Genomic DNA, 18,063 nt, shown 5'->3' with positions numbered 1-18,063 from the left:
TGGATTTCTGCACAACACATCTGTTTTATCAGTCATTGGGTCCGCTGTCAGTCCATCGATCGTTTTATTTTATTTTTTTTCTCTCTCTCTCTTAACTTAAACCATGAGGAGTTGTTTGTCTGCTGCTTCAAGGGGGACAGGATGAATTTGTTTTTTGTAGCTTTTAACTGTGCGACTCATATTAGTGTTTTTTCACTTCGACTGAGGTAACGAGAAAAATGCTGTCAGGTTCACCACAAACGGCTGTTCGTTGAGCAAGGAAAAAAAAATAAAAAATGGAAATCCAACTGAACAAAAAAAATAACTTAATGCTTGATCTTATTGCTCCAAAAGATACTGCAATACCAAGCAGCACTTTGATCTTTAGAACTGAGTTCAGCTGAATTATCTACAAAGCCACTAGAGGGCACCAGACAAAAGAATATTCAATATTTTGCATAAATTCTTTGGGCCAGAAGGCATTGTTTTAATTACCAACTCATTTACAATATTGATTTCCAAATAAAAACTAAGTGATGATAGTAAATTTAACAGCTTAAGTAGCATTTAAAACTGGATGGACTGTGGTTTGATATTAGAATAAGATTATTATTATTATGATGATGTGTGTTGTTGAATGTAGACATGGAATCAAAGAGAATGATTGTGGACGAAGACTGGGCCCCTGGAGTAAACTAAATAAATGTAGTGTGAAGACTCGGACTTTGAGTTCAAGTGGAGAAGCAGCAGCAGCAGCAGTAGTCAGGATGTTTGTTGGAGTTCACCGCTCAGTGAGAATGCTTTGAGCACTTCAAAAATTCACTTGAACGCCTGGCAGAAATGTCAAACTTTTACAGTGAGATAAAAATGTCCTTAAGCTATGGCGAGGGCTTTGCCAATAAAAGAAGAAGAAGAAAAAAAAATAAAAAGCAACTATAAAATATACGACTGAATATAATCTGTACAGGTGAAATAAACGGAAGACAGTGACGCTGAATAACATGATTGTGATGTTGCCGTCTTCTCAAGAGTTCATATGAAAAACATTCTCAGTGGTCAGACAATGGACACGGAGGACAAACGTCCCTCCTTCACTCTCCAACAACAGAGTTTCTTTGTTTTCTTTTTCTAAAAAAAAAAAAAAAAAAAAAAAGTTCTTCATGTGGATTAAAAAATAAGTGTGTGGGGGGGTCCACGGGAGGCTTCTGGACTTTCTTCTCAATGGCACAGAGTTTTTGCCCGAAGGCTCAGGGAGGGAGCCGCGCTCGGTCCTTCTCCTCCTCCTCCTCCTCCTCCCTCCTCCTCCTCCTCCTCCACATTTTGGGCAAGGAAGAGGAACGTTTTAAAAATTGATGTGAGCTACAGTCATCGCTGTGTTAGTTGGTTCACAGTGTGTGTGTTTGTGTGTGAGATTATGCGTGTGTGTGTGTGTGTGTGTGTGTGTGTGTGTGTGTTTGTGTGTGTGTAGACATGGGGCCCGGACTAAGCTAACACCAGTCGGCGATGTAATCAAAGTTAGAGAACATGTTCTGCTCGTCCGAGTTCAGCGCTCGGGGTTCCCGGGGCGGGGTTAAGATCGGAGCCTCTGAGGTAAATTCGTCGTCGAAGTTGCTCACGTCGTTGGCGCCCTGAATAGTCGGCACGAACGGCGGCTTCACCTTCTTAGCCAACAGTCCGTTCCAATCCATGCTCTGCCAAGAAACCGAGAGGGTCACATTAGCGGGTGGGTTGGGGGGGGGGGGGGAGGGTTCTTTATTTCAAAAACGAGAGCGCAGATTGTGTTGTTGTTCCTTACCCTGAAGAATAGATGCTTCTTCACTTCCTCTGCGTCCCTTTCTCCTGCTCCCAGTCGTCGTTCTGGACTCCTCCTCAAAAGCTGAGCAGAAGGAGAAGCAGAACATGCAGTAAATATTATTGTTATTATTATTATTATTATTATTATTATTATTAGTACACTAGCAAGGGACAAACACTAGTCATTTACTGGATGATTACTCTACACAGTAACAGGCTGTCAGGAGGGGAAAAAAAAAAACAAGCAGAGTTTGCACATCTGTGATTATTCAGTTGTTCTGAGTTCAATCCCATAAGACCGATTCCTTCCTTCTCCGTCGGTTTTTACACACCCTCCTCATGATGGAGATGGCCTCGGTGGAGAGGAACCGTGGGTAGCGCACTTCGTCGTTGACGATGCTGTCGAACACCTCCTCCTCGTCGTCACCGGGGAAGGGCGACTGAAAAGAGACGGGACAAGATGGAAGAGATGGAGACGGGACAGCTGGTGCAGCGATGTACAAGCACCAATGTTTGGGAAGGTTTCGTACAACTTGATTGAAGGCGGCCATTAAAATCGTGAGGGAAAATAAGCACTCACCTCCCCAACCAGCATCTCAAAGATGAGGACGCCCAGCCCCCACCAGTCCACGGCTCGGGTGTACGACGTTTCAGTCAGCACCTCGGGAGCTAGAAACTCTGGCGTGCCACAAAACGTGCTGGTGCGGTCCCTGAAACCCATTCCTGAAAGCACCACAGAGACCGTTCAAACAAAAAGACCAATCCTCCTGGAACTATCACTAGATCATACGTTTAATCTCGGAAGTATAGAGCTTAAAAAGGAACACGCCGACTTATTGGGACTTTGTCTTATTCACGGTGTCCCCCGGAGTTAGATAAGTCCATACATACCCTTCTCATCTCCGTACGTGTCCTAACTCTGTCTGACGCACCCACCGCTAGCCTTGCTTAGCACACATCCTGGAGGTAACCGGCTCCATCTAGACTACTGCTCCCAATAAGTGACAAAATAATGCCACCATGTTCCTATTTACATGTTGTGATTTGTATTATAGTCACAGCGTGTACAAATAACAAGGTCACATGAGACACAGCCATCTTCTAACCGTATACATACTGGGAACTATATTCTCAGAAGGCGAAGCACTGCTACTTCTGCTACTTGGGTGGAGTGATTTGCTCGCAGCGCCTGAGAAGCCCCGTGGTGAGGAGCAGAGAGTAACAATGGTGCTTTTTTTTTTTTTTTTTTTAGGTGTTGTGCTAATCACTCCGCCCAAGTAGCAGAAGTAGCAGTGCTTCGCCTTCTGAGAATATAGTTCCCAGTATGTATATGGTTAGAAGACGGCTGTGTCTCATGTGACCTTGTTATTATAATACAAATCACAACATGTAAATAGGAAAATGTTGGCGTTATTTTGTCACTTATTGGGAGCAGTAGGCTAGATGGAGCCGGTTACCTCCAGGATCTGTGCTAAGCTAGGCTAGCGGTGGGTGCGTCAGACAGAGTAATGACACGCACGGAGATGAGAAGGTTATGTATGGACTTCTCTAACTCTGGGGGATACCGTGAATAAGACAAAGTCCCAATAAGTCGGCGTGTTCCTTTAAAGTATAATGTGCTTTTCCATTTTACCTTCTTTGCAAAGCCCAAAGTCAGCGATCTTAACATAGCCCTCCGTATCCAGCAGCAGGTTATCCAGCTTCAAATCTCTAAAAATAACAAAAAAAACATGTTTAAAGACTTCCTGCTCCTCCTGACAGATGCGGGACTCAACTGAATGACTTAACATTACTCAAACTGCTTACCTGTACACAATCTTATGGTCATGTAAGAACTGTAATCCCAATACGACGCAGGCGGCATAAAATCTGCAAGGGAAAGCAAAAAAAAAAAAAAAAAAAACGGTACATTAGAAAGCAAATAATGGGAATGACACGCAGCAAAGGGCCGCAGGTCAGAATCAAACCCGCAGCCACTGCGGTAGGGACCAACCCTTTGAACGGTGGGGATGCATGCTCAACCAGGTGTGCTACCCAGGCGCCTCACAAAATAGAACTTTAATAATAATAATATAATAATAATAATAATAATGTCACAGCCCTGCAAATGATGAAGGCACCCATTAGCCAATCAGAAACAAGACACGTGACATCCCTCCCCCCGACAAGTCTGATCAGCTGAGAGAAGCATGAAATCTAAATGTGTATAGTCAGGGTTGAGGCACTCACATGGCCCTGGGCTCAGAGAAGACATCAGCGTGGATGTGCATCATCAGGTCGCCTCCCGCCGCGTACTCCATGACAAAACACACGTGCTCCTGCGTCTGGAAACACGCAAACAGGTTGACCAGGAACGGGTGGCGGACGCTGTTGACCGCTTCGAAAATCCTCTTCTCGCACATCAGGCTGGTAGAGAGAGAGAGAGGGGGAGTGTGTTGTGATACGCAGGTATACGCAGTATACCCACTAAGAAAGCTCCAGGATTTCCATATACCCACTTAAAAATGCCCAATGACACGTAACAACATACTTTCCATTATATTTTTGACATATTTTAAATTGTCATCTGTGTTTTTTTTTCTTCTTTGCATAGGCAAAATAAAAAAAGGTATTTTAGCTGTGAATTGCTGCCTAAAAAAAAAAAAAAAAAAAAAAAAAAAAAAAAGTGTATCAAAATTCAGGAAATTAAGTCTTTGACGCTGAAATTTCCCCCCCAAACGTATACATATACAGTACAGTATACCCACTACAATACATGAGACTACACCACTGCACCCGACTACTAAAGAAACTAAAAGATATTTACAGTTTCTTTCCATTTGCCAATTGCAGCGTTTTTCGGCAGAGTGACTAGTCTGATCAGAAGATTTCAATGTTTACCTGTCCACTTCATCGCGAGCCACAATGTCTCCTTTCTTCAGCGCTTTGATAGCAAACATCTCTCCTGTGCTTTTATATTCTGCCAACAACACCTGAGGATGGGAAGCAGGAGGGGAGGGAGAGGGAGAGGGAGAGAGAGAGAGAGAGAGAGAGAGAGAGAGAGAGAGAGAGAGAGAGAGAGAGAGAGAGAGAGAGAGAGAGAGAGAGACTTTAAAGAAACCAAATTTCAGCTTTCTGCCTGCTTTGTTCTGTCGGACTAGAGCTGAAACAATCAGCCAATTCATTCATTATTCAATTAATCAACTGACAGAAACTGGATCAGCAGCTGGAGCCCTTTTCTCATATCCATTCTGGACAATATTTGACGAAATTAGGCGAAGTAATTGACAGAATTTTCCCTTTCACACATGTAGCACACAACAGGAGATGTCTCACGTTGTCACTTACTAGAAATACTGTGTTTGGTTTATGGGGGGGTGTGTCTGGGTAGAGCGTGCAGTAGGCAGGACATGGCACGGATTACACAGTGTTCATAATTAGCTCTCTAACAACCCGAATCTCTTGCCGTTCCTTTATTTGTCTGACGATTATTGATATTATTTTTGGGGGGCATTTTCTCCCTTTATTAGATAGTGACAGTGGATGGAAAGTCTAGACAATTTCAGCTTTGCAGTGCGTGCGTCAAAAGGGGATTATTTTTAGAATTTACAAATCGCTGGAAGTGATAATTCAAGCAACATGCCAAATATTTCCCAATTGCAGCTTCTAAAACCTGATGATTTGATGCTTTTTGTTGTCATATTTGATAGTAAACTTAAAAAGGTCCAGTGTGTGGGTATTTCTCCCATCTAGCGTTGAGATCATATATCGCAATCAACTCTCTCGCCCCACACAGTTCAAAGTACATATTACAGCTACGGTAGCCTTCACACTTTTTCTGATGATGCCGGCCTCTTGCTCTTTTCAATCTCCTTTTTCTTTTTCTGGGCGAAGAAGAAGAAGACTCTTGTTGCTGAAATTTGGATTTTGAATACGTGTGGTCCTCCATGTTTCCTTCTTAAAACTTGTCGGGGCCGGGAAGCTACGATACCCATTAGCAGCATTAGCAGCACCTGTGAGTTTATCATGTGACAGCGAAAACGCGAAAGGCGGAGCAGTAGGTCCTGTATGTCCCTTACCGGCTAACGTATTTCTAGATGGCGCATGAATATGGAGCGTCTACCCCAATGTAAAATGTCAAGCCAAAAAGGAATACTTGGAATTGATGGTGGTGGTAAATATTCATGAAAAAGGACAAGTTTGTGAACGGGCAACACAGATTTTGAGAATGAACAACTAAACACGTTACACACTGGACCTTTAATATATATTTGGGTTTTGGACTTGGGTTTCGTCACATAAAACAAGCAATTTAAAAGACGTCACCATCAGGAAAATTATAAACGAGCATTTTTTTCACTACTTTGTTTAAGACAAAACAATTAAGCAAGGAAAACACAGAGCCAGACTAACTGAGTTGCAGCCCTATGTTGGATGATCAAATGAAACATACCTTTCCAAAGTGACCCCGTCCAAGGACTGCTACACATTTGAAGTCTTGGAGACTGAAGTGGAACTGCTCTTCTTCCCTGGAAAAAAGATCAGTGTTTACATTAGTATCTATTCTGAATTAAATGTAGAGACAGCTGCATGAAGCTCGTGGGTTTGAATACAGAACCAGCCTGCACCAGACAATGGGTGTTCATTTTTGCAACACAAAAGATTCAAAGCCAGGGGGCAGTGTTCACACCCGTGTTACTTTATTTCGGCTCCACTGAATACTTGCATGTCAGAACATTTTAAACTGGACAGAAGATGTCAAGAACTTGAACAATGAAAGCAACGAAGGTGGCAGGTTGTCCGCAAAATGTGACCCCAAATCATGTTAGTCTTCCAGTCCCCCTTTGTCAAATTAAATATCAAGAAATGTGGGTTTAAATGGAACGCAAATAAGACAAGACCGTGGCTCTCCAACCTTATCTCGGTGTCTTTCTGGATGGCAATGAGCTCCAGGTCTGGATGCTGCATCTCCTGCTCCAGCGCGCGGTCCAGGTCTGGCTTCAGCGCCATGCTGTTCCTCTTGTTCAAGAAATCAAACGAGGCGAGTGCATCCTGCAGAGAACCAATGCAAAGCAGTGAAAAGTGAATTAAAATGGGCAAAATGGGGATTTGATCAGCTAGAAATGATATAGGGATAAGCTTTTAGGCATTATTTAGTAATGAAAAATGATAGTTACATCGGTTGTGTTGTTAATAATAATAATAATATTATTATATGCACAAATACACTTTGATAATCACTACATAATAAGATCTGCATGACTGTATTCATTTGCAGGAACACAATCATAATGGAGAACCAATCAAATCAAATATATTAACTATATAGTTTAGTCAAACAAATCCTGTGACTATGACTTGACTAAGCGCTTCTTTGGTTATAGATAGGCTAGTCTCGCTTTGCCAGACCTTCCTCCACAGCGCTGCGGAGGAGGGTCTGGCTAGTCCACACAGCATTCCGGGATGGGAGAAAAACGTGCTCTGGTTTATTGGCATTTCTTTAAACCAATCATAATCGTCTTGGGCGGTGCTAAGCGCCGGACAGAGACCCGGTGCCGCTGCAAAATAGCCTTGAAGGAACTTGTTTTGGTGGAACGTGCACGTTCAAAGGTTGTCTAAGTCAGTGGTTCCCAACCTTTTTTCCTTGGCGCCCCCCCTACTCATGTCTAAGAAAAGCTGAGCCCCCCCGAAACCGAAGTTGAGGTAACTCTCGAGATAGAGCCTTACTTTCTTTTTTGATACAGAGGGGTTATCAGCACTGTTACGTTTCTCCGCCATGTTTCATTCATAAAACAGTGATGCCGTGGCGGCGGGAAAAACGAGGATACAACAAAATCTATAGTTTTCATACAGACTTTTGTATACATTATATATTCTATTGTATTATCATAATTTGTTTAACATGTACAAATATTTTTTTTTTTTCCTCAACCTCAAACCAGATAAAGACTTGCGCCCCCCCCTGTGATCTTTGCCGCCCCCCCTGGGGGTGCCCGGACCCCAGGTTGGGAACCACTGGTCTAAGTCGTGCGACAGAAAACTCAGATTGGACAGTTAGTCTAGCTAGCTGTCTGGATTTACCCTGCAGAGATCTGAGGAGCAGTTAACCAGAGTCCTCAGAAATCCACCGGAGTTTAAAATGCCAACACGAAGAAAGCCCAAGACAATGGCCTAAATGAGTGAAATCTGGCAGAATTTCCATCGACAACGGAGCAATCCTGGAAGTGGAACGTCGAGGATATAGACTATGGATAGCCTGACTGATGGTCACAGGTTACAACCATAGCGAGGTGGACATAAGTCAATACATGGGAAAGATCTTATATTTGGAGATTTTGTTATTTATTATGTGGCTAACACAGAATGTTTTATTAGAAGACAGTGGTCAAAAAATGTTTATGGTTCGGTTTAGCTCGCTCTAAACTAGCTTTTCCACGTGCTGCTTGCCGGCTGCGCCGCGGTTTTGTTCCGTCCTCCGCCGTGTGCCATACCACACTGGGAGCGTCACAGAAGCGGAGCGTCTTGCCTGTCCGACTCTTTTATTATCTCTACAAGCTAGTAGTATCTACCTTCCAGTCCAAGCACTCCTGTAATTAAACTGCATGCCTTCTCTTTTCTGGCATTGTCCTGATAAAAAGGATCTGTGATTGTTAGTATGTTTTTCCACCTCCAAGATAAATCCATGGTGTTGTAAAGGAGACGTACTGTATACAATATTGGGGGGTGTCTTTTGGTAAATTGACTGGATGCTTTCCTGCTCGGCTGTCCGAACTTCCCGTGGCTCGCGTGAAAATAGACCCGACGCGTATCTTTAGCAGAGTGGAGAGCCGCTTTACGCGCATTTCCGGGACACGCTGTGAGCAGGTGGTGGATTTCTAGCATTGCCTTGAATGTTGCAATTGCTTGCGGCGCCTCCAGAACAGCTGTTCTACTGCTGTTTTACCGCAGACACACATGGTGGGAAATAGGGGTCGTATGGACTGATTTTAAGAATGACTCTCACATCAGTCATCAGTGCCAGTAATTCCCAGATTCCTGTACCTGTACTTCCTCCTTGTCGGGAATCTTGTCCTGCACCAGTGGTTCTCGGATGTCATCGGCTGCTGGGTAATGTTTGGGTCCTGGGGTGGGCTCTTTGTCAAAGTCCAGCTTGGTCACCAGCGGGTCACTGTGTATGGGCAGAGGAACACGAGTATGAATTTTTGATTGCTTTAGAATATCCTAAGTCCATGTTAGAGCCCGACCGATAAAGGATTTTTAAGGCCAATATCGATACAAATATTTGGCGATTTAAAAATCCCATATGTATTATTTAAAAAAGAAAAAAAATCCAGAAACGCCTAACAAAACATAAACAGATTTCCTTAAAATTAGTTATTTGTAGTTATGTATGAGTCCTCACGAAAATAATATGATAATGCAGTTTAAAAATAAACACGTTTGTTTTATTGTCACAACAAAACAGAACATCAAAATATATTAAATTTCTGATGAATAAAAATTTATAAAAATACAAACTTAAGATATATTTGTTTAAAGGACTTATGTGTTTCGTCCTTTTTTATTTTATTTTTAAAATATTCATTTATCGGCCATTATAAATGCTGATTCCGTTTGGAAAATGCCTAATATCAGCCGATGATATTGGCCCGCCGATAAATCGGTCAGGCTCTAGTCCATGTACTGTACGTGTGAGTATGTGTGTGTGAGTACCTGCTGGGTGTGGGTGAGCCAGGCAGGCTGCTAGGCCCAGTCTCCACCGCCTGCGGGCTGAAGGAGTTGGTGCTGACGGTGGGTATGGCTCTTCTCACCAGGCGGCCCCACGTGGCGATGTTGATGTTCATCTGAGGGGCTCGCAGGAAGGTTTTACCTGGTACCCAAGAGAAAAACCAGACCAAGAGCAAGGAGGTGATGACGTGTGTTTAAAAAAAAAAAAAAAAAAAAAAAAAAAAAAAAGGGGACAGTGAGAAACAGTCAGAGGAGAAAAACAAGGAACAAGTATACAGTATATTCATAAACAAATATCTTAACTCTTTTAAATTTATTTATAGAGCACCTTTCATGCAAACATGCAGCCCAAAGTGCTCCAACATTAAAACAACACAAATGAAAACAAAAGATGAATAATAAAATAAAATTAAGCAAGACTCAAAATTAAAACAAGACAATAAAAAGGTTTAAATTAAATCCAACAGAATAAAATAAAAAATGATATATAAACCAATGAAAAAAAAAAAAAAAAAAAAACGTCCGCTATAAAAACCAGATTTAAAATACAAGTCTTTATTTCCTTTTTTTTTTTTTTTAATACAGAGAGAGCTTGCCATTCTAATATCTGGAGGCAGGCACAGTTTAGAGGCGAAAAAAAAAACTGAATGCACTCTCAGTGGTACTGTCATGGGACACATAAGGACATTTTAAAAGAAAAGAAGTGGACGACCTTAATGATCTGTCTGGAACATCAAAGAAAAGAAAATGTCGGATGTATTAAGGAGCAAGGTCATTAAAAGCTTCATAAAGAAGTAAAAGAACTTTAAAATCAAATCTAAAAGACACAGGTAGCCAGTGCAGTGTCTTAAGTAGTGGTGTGATGTGATCCATTGTCCTTGTTTTAAGACTCTGAACTAGCTGTAGTTTTCCTATAGACTTTGGTAATCCAGTAAAAAGGGAATTGCAATAGTCCAAGCGACTGGTAATAAAAGCGTGATTTCAACATCTGTCTGAGTAAAAAAGAAAAAGTCTGACTTTGGAAATATACCGGAGGTAAAAATAATTATATTTTAATGACCTTGTTAAAATTAGAATTAAAACTTACATCAGAGTCCAAATCACAGTTTGTGATGTCAGTTTTAAAAACGGTCTGCTAAGGCCACCAAGCATTGAGTGCAGCTTTTCTCTTGCTGCTCTCCTTTTCTTTAGCCACCTAGCAACTGATGAAGTGCTCATATTATGCTCATTTTCAGGTTCATAATTGTATATAGAGGTTGTACCAGAAAAGCTTTATGTGGTTTCATTTTCAAAAAACACCATATTTTTGTTGTACTGCACATTGCTGCAGCTCCTCTTTTCACCCTGTGTCTTGAGTTCTCCGTTTTAGCTATAGAGTGGGGCATCACACTTCTGTTCCACCTTTGTTGGTAGTTGCACATGCGCAGTAGCTAGGTAAGGACTACTAGCCAGTCAGAAGCAGAGTATGAGGGCGTGCCACGCTAGCAGCTAGGCGAGCATTATAACGTGTGTTACAAAGTGACGTACGTTTGTCTCTGAAGTAAAGGCTGGACTACAATAGAGCTGTTTTCTGTTGGAGATGGTAAGTCCATACCAGCAAACTCAGAAGGGCTTAAAAAAAAAATATATATATATATATATATATATATATAAAACAGCACCGTATAAGCACCGGGTCTCTCGCCCCCCCACCCCAAAATAAAGACTCCTTCAGCTCTACACAATTCACGTGGATGACATTTTCTATTCAAAACTGCGATTTTTGCCGAAAAGGGACTAGTTTGCAGGTATGCAAGTCCCTTTGGGCTTTTTCACTTTGTAAACCTATAACGTGCACAAAAAAATATATACGGTAATACAATAAAGAAAAAGGGAAAAAGCCAAAAAGCATAATATGAGCACTTTAACATGGTTAGAACCACTACCCAAGCCTGTTTTAGCATATGTACTGTACGTCTCTTTGATGCCTGTCTGAGAATCACAAATCGTACACCTTGAAGAAGTGGGAGGTAATGTTGAATGCTGACTCACCTTGCTGCTTTGAGAAAATCTTCTTTTGCCTTTGCAGCTTTGGTCGTCTCTCAATGACGGGATTGAAAAATGTTACCTGAAACAAGAGACATGAACATTTATACCGCAGAGAAAACAGCTGGTCCAAGGAAAGGCTTTCACCATTACAGGATGTACTCAGACAAAAAGGGGAAAAATATCAACAGACATTCCTGTTGCTCTTCAAGATTTCTGTCCATTATGGTTAACAGGAGCGGTTTTAATGGGCCTCATGTTTCGTGTATGATGTATTGATATACGTTTTAGATTTTCCTGTAACGTCAGTACTGACACTCTGGAAAAATCATATTTAGTTTGTTTAAAGTTATTTAATGCGTCGATTTCAACACTGCTGAGGTACTTCTTCTTCTACAGCCGCTCTTTTTTCTTAAGATTATTGTTTGGGCCTTTTTGCCTTTACAGACAGCTGTAGGCAGGAAAGGGGGGAATGAGAGGGGGGATGACATGTAGCAAAGGGCTGCAGTAAGGGCAGAGCTTTTGGTGGCATGAGTGTTTGCACACAGCACAACACCTAGCCTTATATAGTGTTTAATGGGCGTTACCAAGCTTATAAACAATTATGATCGTGTGGGATTCATCATTCGGCACACCAGGTGAAGAGCAGATTTGGAGCGACTGAGACTGCACGAGGCCCAATGTGCTACGTCAATTGTCGCCAATGAGGGTCAATAATAGTCGGTGTGTGTGTGTATGGTAGTTTATGTGTACCTCAGCAAACAGCATCCCCTGTGGCTCTAGGTACAGGCACATCCCATGACGCTGGTTGTCCAGGAAGTCCTCCAGTCGCAGGAACTTGACAGCGCAGAGCGAACGCCAGTCACGCCAGTACACCGAGATCTCCAGCTCACGAGACTACAGGACAGAGACACACACACACACACACACACACACACACACACACACACACACACACACCGAACAAATGTGAAACACACCGACTGTGTCGCTCAAACTGAACACTGAGTCAACAGCACAGACGTAGGCCAAGGGCAGGTGTGTGTGTGTGTGTTGCATGTGTGTGTGTTACCCGGTCCAGCTCCAATGTAAACTTCTGGTCCCAGGCCTGGTTACTGACCGACCTCCAGCTCGTTTGGCCGACTACCGTGTTGTCCAGCTTCAACACCGCGCTGATCTCATCTGAGGACACGGACACACAAAAAACACACACACACACACAGTATTTATTAAGTACCGATGTAGTAACAATGCCCTGATTGTGACCGTGATTCAGTTGGTAGAACAGACCAGGTCTTTAACGGTCCTGCTGTGATTTCTTTTTTTATGAAGGTCGATGTAATCTCAAGAACTTCTTTTCGCCAATAGTGACTTATTTCCAGACGGTGTACGAGGTCAGATCTACTTACTGGAGAGCTCCTCGCTCTTTGTCAGGTTCCGGGAACTCACACCGCGGTTTCGGTTCGCTCGGCTAATGAAGGAGGAGCGCGTCTCGCTGGGGCTCCAGCCGGGCAGCGGGACAGATGCAGCTTTGGAACGACCTGGGACATTCTCCAGAAGGTCCTGACAGCCCATGAGCCTGACGTCTAACGTGCCTGGAAGGGAGGCGGGAAGATACATATCACTAGCTCACACCACTTGGGTAATAATGATAACAACAGAAGAGGTAGAAATGAGAAGTGACCTGTATCTCTGTAATGGCCTTTTCACACCTGAAAGTCAGAACCAAGGTTCATGTTTTTGTTACATTGTATACAGTGGTGTGAAAAAGTGTTTGCCCCCTTCCTCATTTCCTGTTCCTTTGCATGTTTGTCACACTTAAGTGTTTCGGAACATCAAACCAATTTAAACAATAGTCAAGGACAACACAAGTAAACACAAAATGCAATTTGTAAATGAAGGTGTTTATCATTAAAGGTGAAAACAAATCCAAACCATCATGGCCCTGTGTGAAAAAGTGATTGCCCCCTAAACCTAATAACTGGTTGGGCCACCCTTAGCAGCAACAACTGCAACCAAGCGTTTGCGATAACGTGCAATGAGGCTTTTACAGCGTCCTGGAGGAATTTTGGCCCACTCATCTTTGCAGAATTGTCCTAATTCAGTTACATTAGAGGGTTTTCGAGCATGAACGGCCTTTTTAAGGTCATACCACAACATCTCAATAGGATTCAGGTCAGGACTTTGGCTAGGCCACTCCAAAGTCTTCATTTTGTTTTTCTTCAGCCATTCGGTGGTGGACTTGCTGGTGTGTTTAGGATCATTGTCCTGCTGCAGAACCCAAGTTCGTTTCAGCTTGAGTACACGAACAGATGGTCGGACATTCTCCTTCAGGATCTCCTGGTAGACAGCAGAATTCATAGTTCCTTTTATCACGGCAAGTCTTCCAGGTCCTGAAGCAGCAAAACAGCCCCAGACCATCACACTGCCACCACCATATTTTACAGTTGGTATAATGTTCTTTTTATGAAATGCAGTGTTCCTTCTACGCCAGATATACTTGGACACACACCTTCCAAAGAGTTCCACTTTTGTCTCATCGGTCCACAGAATGTTGTCCCAAAAGTCTTGGGGATCATCAAGATGTGTTCTGGAGAAATTGAGACGAGCTTTGATGTTCTTTTTGCTCAGCAGTGGTTTTCTCCTGGAACTCTGCCATGCAGGCCATTTTTGCCCAGTCTTTTCCTGATGGTGGAGGCATGAACGCTGACCTTAACTGAGGCAAGTGAGGCCTGCAGTTCTTTGGACGTTGTTGTGGGGTCTTTTGTGACCTCTTGGATGAGTCGTCGCTGCGCTCTTGGGGTAATTTTTGGGCGGCCGGCCACTCCTGGGAAGGTTCACCACTGTTCCATGTCTTCGCCATTTGTGGATAATGGCTCTCACTGTGGTTCGCTGGATTCCCAAAGCTTTGGAAATGGCTTTATAACCCTTTCCAGACTGATAGATCTCAATTACTTTCTTTCTCAATTGTTCCTGAATTTCTTTGGGTCTCGGCATGATGTGTAGCTTTTAAGGATCTTCTGGTGGACCTTACTGTGTCAAGCAGCTCCTATTTAAGTGATGCCTTGATTGTGAACAGGTGTGGCAATAATCAGGCCTGGGTGTGGCTAGAGAAATTGAACTCAGGTGTGGACAACCACAGTTATAGTATGTTTTAACAAGGGGGGCAATCACTTTTTCACACAGGGCCATGATGGTTTGGATTTTTTTTCTCCTTTAATAATAAACACCTTCATTTACAAATTGCATTTTGTGTTTACTTGTGTTGTCCTTGACTTTTGTTTAAATTGGTTTGATGTTCCGAAACACTTAAGTGTGACAAACATGCAAAGGAACAGGAAATGAGGAAGGGGGCAAACACTTTTTCACACCACTGTATATATTTGATCCGGTTAGTTTTGGTTTCCCTGCAGTTATGCAAGCGCACTAAAGATCTATTCATGACAAAACTACTTCCTGTCGTCGTCTTCACGTACACGAGCCGCGTCTCCCGATACTAGTAATTGATTGGTTTGTAGACGGGCTTCCCCGTCCTCTCTCTGGTGTCTGAGTTTTTTCAACTGACTGCTACAGACCTAAACTCTTAACACAGTTAGCACAACATCCGTCTTTGTAGGCTATACAATTAACACATTTCTTGTTGCTTTGACACAAAATGCATACAGTTAACACAAATTTAAAATGCTTAAACTTCTTTTACACACAAGCTCCACCAAAACCAAAACAATGGATCTTTACTGCCAAATTTACAAATGCTTTCACACTATATGTCAGAACATATAACATCATGTTCTAAACCTAACTTATAGGCTAAAGTCAAAGTGAACAGCTGTTCAAATTGTAAATTAAAACACAAATATATCCCCTGCATTTTATACATGCATTTATTGGAAACAGCTGATTGAAGTTATGCAAATACGTAGATCAATCACAGCTGATTCCCTTCTAGGAAACACACTCAGGTGTTGAGGTTCTTTCAATCGCATGATCATATGGTAGTACAGTAAAAGAGGACGTATTTGAACAATATACTGTAGATGAACACAGAAAATAAGAAAAATGCCTTCACGAGGGAGAGGAAGAGGAGTACCAGGACAATTCTGTCTCGGTCTCCTTTTTTTTCATAAACCATATATTCTATAAAGCTACTCTGAGATGGGTCATTCATTTTTTGTATTGAATCTCTGCAGCAAAAGAAACAAAATGGTGGCCAAATTGGATCATCTTGGATTTCTCCCCTTATTGGTCTCTCTCTCTCTCTCTCTCTCTCTCTCTCTCTCTCTCTCTCTCTCTCTCTCTCTCTCTCTCTCTCTCTCTCTCTCTCTCTCTCTCTCTCTCTCTCTCTCTCTCTCTCTCTCTCTCTCTGACCCCAGGAAGAATAGTTGCTACTTTGGATACAACCAATGGGGATCCTAAATAAATAGATAAAATAAATGTACACACTAAGCACCGAGCTATTCTCTAAAACGTAGCTACGCTTCTCTTTTAACACAACAATAGCCTGCCAGAACTTCCTGTATTTGGTATGAGGTACTTCTCCATAGTCGGTGTATTAACTACAGTAGATAGTAGTAGTAGTAGAAAAAAAAAAAAAAACTATAAAACAAACAAAAATCAAACAAACATCCGTTTAAGTGTACCCTGTGTTTAGAGTATTTTCACCCCTTGCCATCAGACAGTCCTGCCCCTCTTTAAGTTTACACAGTTCTATGCTCTCGTCAAAGCCACTACACTCAGTTGACAAAAACAGTGATAAGTAAGTCACACAATAACACTAACTAACTAACCGATTGAGGCAGTGTGAGACCAGCAACTCTCGTGTTGTGCGAGATATAATTACAGATTTTGTCAATTGAGTCTGGTGGCTTTGACAAGAGCAAGAGCAACGGCTTTAGTTCCCTCTGCGTAAACCTAAACATGGCTGTCTGACGGCAATGTAAAGCGGTCAAAGTAATCTAAATATAGCGTAAGCTTAAACGGATATTATTATTTATTTTTTTAGGTCTGCCTTTTTTTCTCCAAACTGGGGGTGGGCCGAGAGCAATTTACTGTAGCTAATACACCGACTATGGATCAGTAGCTCATACAACCCCACTTCAAAAAATCCAGACTATCCCTTTAACAGATCTGTCAAGTTAGTGGATTGTTTCTGTGTGACTGAAGGAACCATGTAAAAGTAACTGGTGTACCAAGTGTCCAATAGGAATACTTGCCAAAATGAACATACAGTACAGGCCAAACGTTTGGACACACCTTCTCATTCAATGCATTTTAGATTCTTCAAAGTAGCCACCCTTTGCTTTTTTATTTATAAAAAGTGAAAAAATTCCACTAATTAACACTGATAAAGCACACCTGTGAAGTGAAAACCATTTCAGGTGACTACCTCATGAAGCTCATTGAGAGAACACCAAGGGTTTGCAGAGTTATCAAAAAAAGCAAAGGGTGGCTACTTTGAAGAATCTAAAATATAAGACATGTTTTCAGTTATTTCACACTTTTTTGTTAAGTACATAATTCCATATGTGTTCATTCATAGTTGTGATGCCTTCAGTGAGAATCTACAATGTAAATAGTCATGAAAATAAAGAAACACATTGAATGAGAAGGTGTGTCCAAACTTTTGGCCTGTACTGTATATAAAAAATATTGCTCTATAATAAAAGTCAAAGAAGTTTACTTTAGGTAAACAATTCAGTACACAGAAAATCACAAAGTTTGGGATTGTGGTTCACAGGTTCACAGCGACTTTTTACAACCAAGGCACAATGAAAGATGTCAGTTTGTAGTCTAACGGATTATATTAGTTTGCAACGAATCTTGAACTTTGGACAAACTCTCGTAAACATAGCTGCTGTCTAAACGAACCATCCTCTCTTATTTCAAATTAGGCATACACGACGAATGCTAACCTGCTTATCAATCCATTCATCATTAAAGCTGCTGTTGTCCACAACTTTTTGTTTCAGGCTCTTTGACAGTGACATTTTTACCTGACAACAGGCCTTTCTTTCTGCAAGCATTTTCCACCAATCAGGACACTGATTACGTTTCAGTAATCAAAGACTTTAACCATCACTCCTCAGTGAACTGCCCCCTAATCGGAGATCATTTTTGAGTTAAGTAGCCTATCTAGTTATCATTATGGATTTTCCATGTTTTTTTTAGGAGTTTGCTTACACTAATACATGTAAAAAATAAAGCATTAATTTAGTAAGAAAGTGAAAATATCAAACAAGAAGATGCGTATTAGGTATAATTTTATTTTCTTTATTTGAAAGTCTGGACCCCGGAGTGTCTGCTTAAAAAAATTCTGGCACTTGGAAAAATGTAGTTGATGGCTCCTGGTCTAGCTTTACTGCTAATGGCACAACATACAGTGGCAGTGGCTAGCTAGGTTATAAACTTCATGGTAGGTGCAGCGTATATTTTCCTGCTTTTTTGTCCTTTGCCAATCACACTTATGATATTTCTTTCAGGGCCAGTAAAAATATAAAAACTGATCTACTGGCTTCGGGGGACAGTGGGGATTTTTTTTTTTTTTTTTTTTTTAATATT

At 41.7% G+C, this 18,063-nt stretch overlaps 1 protein-coding gene across 1 annotated transcript in view; it reads right to left on the bottom strand.

The window, feature by feature from the left end:
* Positions 1 to 1,169: 1,169 nt before the first annotated feature.
* The window catches only part of pkn2a (protein kinase N2a), a 36,603-nt gene continuing 19,709 nt past the window's right edge, over positions 1,170 to 18,063 (bottom strand). Inside the window, exons 8-23 of the mRNA XM_028592861.1 lie at positions 12,915 to 13,100; positions 12,578 to 12,687; positions 12,259 to 12,402; positions 11,512 to 11,587; positions 9,466 to 9,622; positions 8,794 to 8,920; positions 6,668 to 6,804; positions 6,206 to 6,281; positions 4,654 to 4,745; positions 4,003 to 4,179; positions 3,580 to 3,642; positions 3,407 to 3,483; positions 2,354 to 2,496; positions 2,106 to 2,213; positions 1,775 to 1,855; positions 1,170 to 1,670 (exon numbers count right to left, since the gene is read on the bottom strand). Coding sequence (XP_028448662.1) covers positions 1,467 to 1,670; positions 1,775 to 1,855; positions 2,106 to 2,213; positions 2,354 to 2,496; positions 3,407 to 3,483; positions 3,580 to 3,642; positions 4,003 to 4,179; positions 4,654 to 4,745; positions 6,206 to 6,281; positions 6,668 to 6,804; positions 8,794 to 8,920; positions 9,466 to 9,622; positions 11,512 to 11,587; positions 12,259 to 12,402; positions 12,578 to 12,687; positions 12,915 to 13,100 — 1,958 coding nt within the window. The 3' untranslated portion in view covers positions 1,170 to 1,466. The remainder of the gene's footprint in view (positions 1,671 to 1,774; positions 1,856 to 2,105; positions 2,214 to 2,353; positions 2,497 to 3,406; positions 3,484 to 3,579; positions 3,643 to 4,002; positions 4,180 to 4,653; positions 4,746 to 6,205; positions 6,282 to 6,667; positions 6,805 to 8,793; positions 8,921 to 9,465; positions 9,623 to 11,511; positions 11,588 to 12,258; positions 12,403 to 12,577; positions 12,688 to 12,914; positions 13,101 to 18,063) is intronic.

The sequence above is a fragment of the Perca flavescens genome, chromosome 12, assembly GCF_004354835.1.
Source record: "Perca flavescens isolate YP-PL-M2 chromosome 12, PFLA_1.0, whole genome shotgun sequence".
NCBI classification, from domain to species: domain Eukaryota; kingdom Metazoa; phylum Chordata; class Actinopteri; order Perciformes; family Percidae; genus Perca; species Perca flavescens.
The sequence above is the reverse complement of the archived record's forward strand: the minus strand, read 5'-3'. Positions and strand labels throughout refer to the sequence as shown.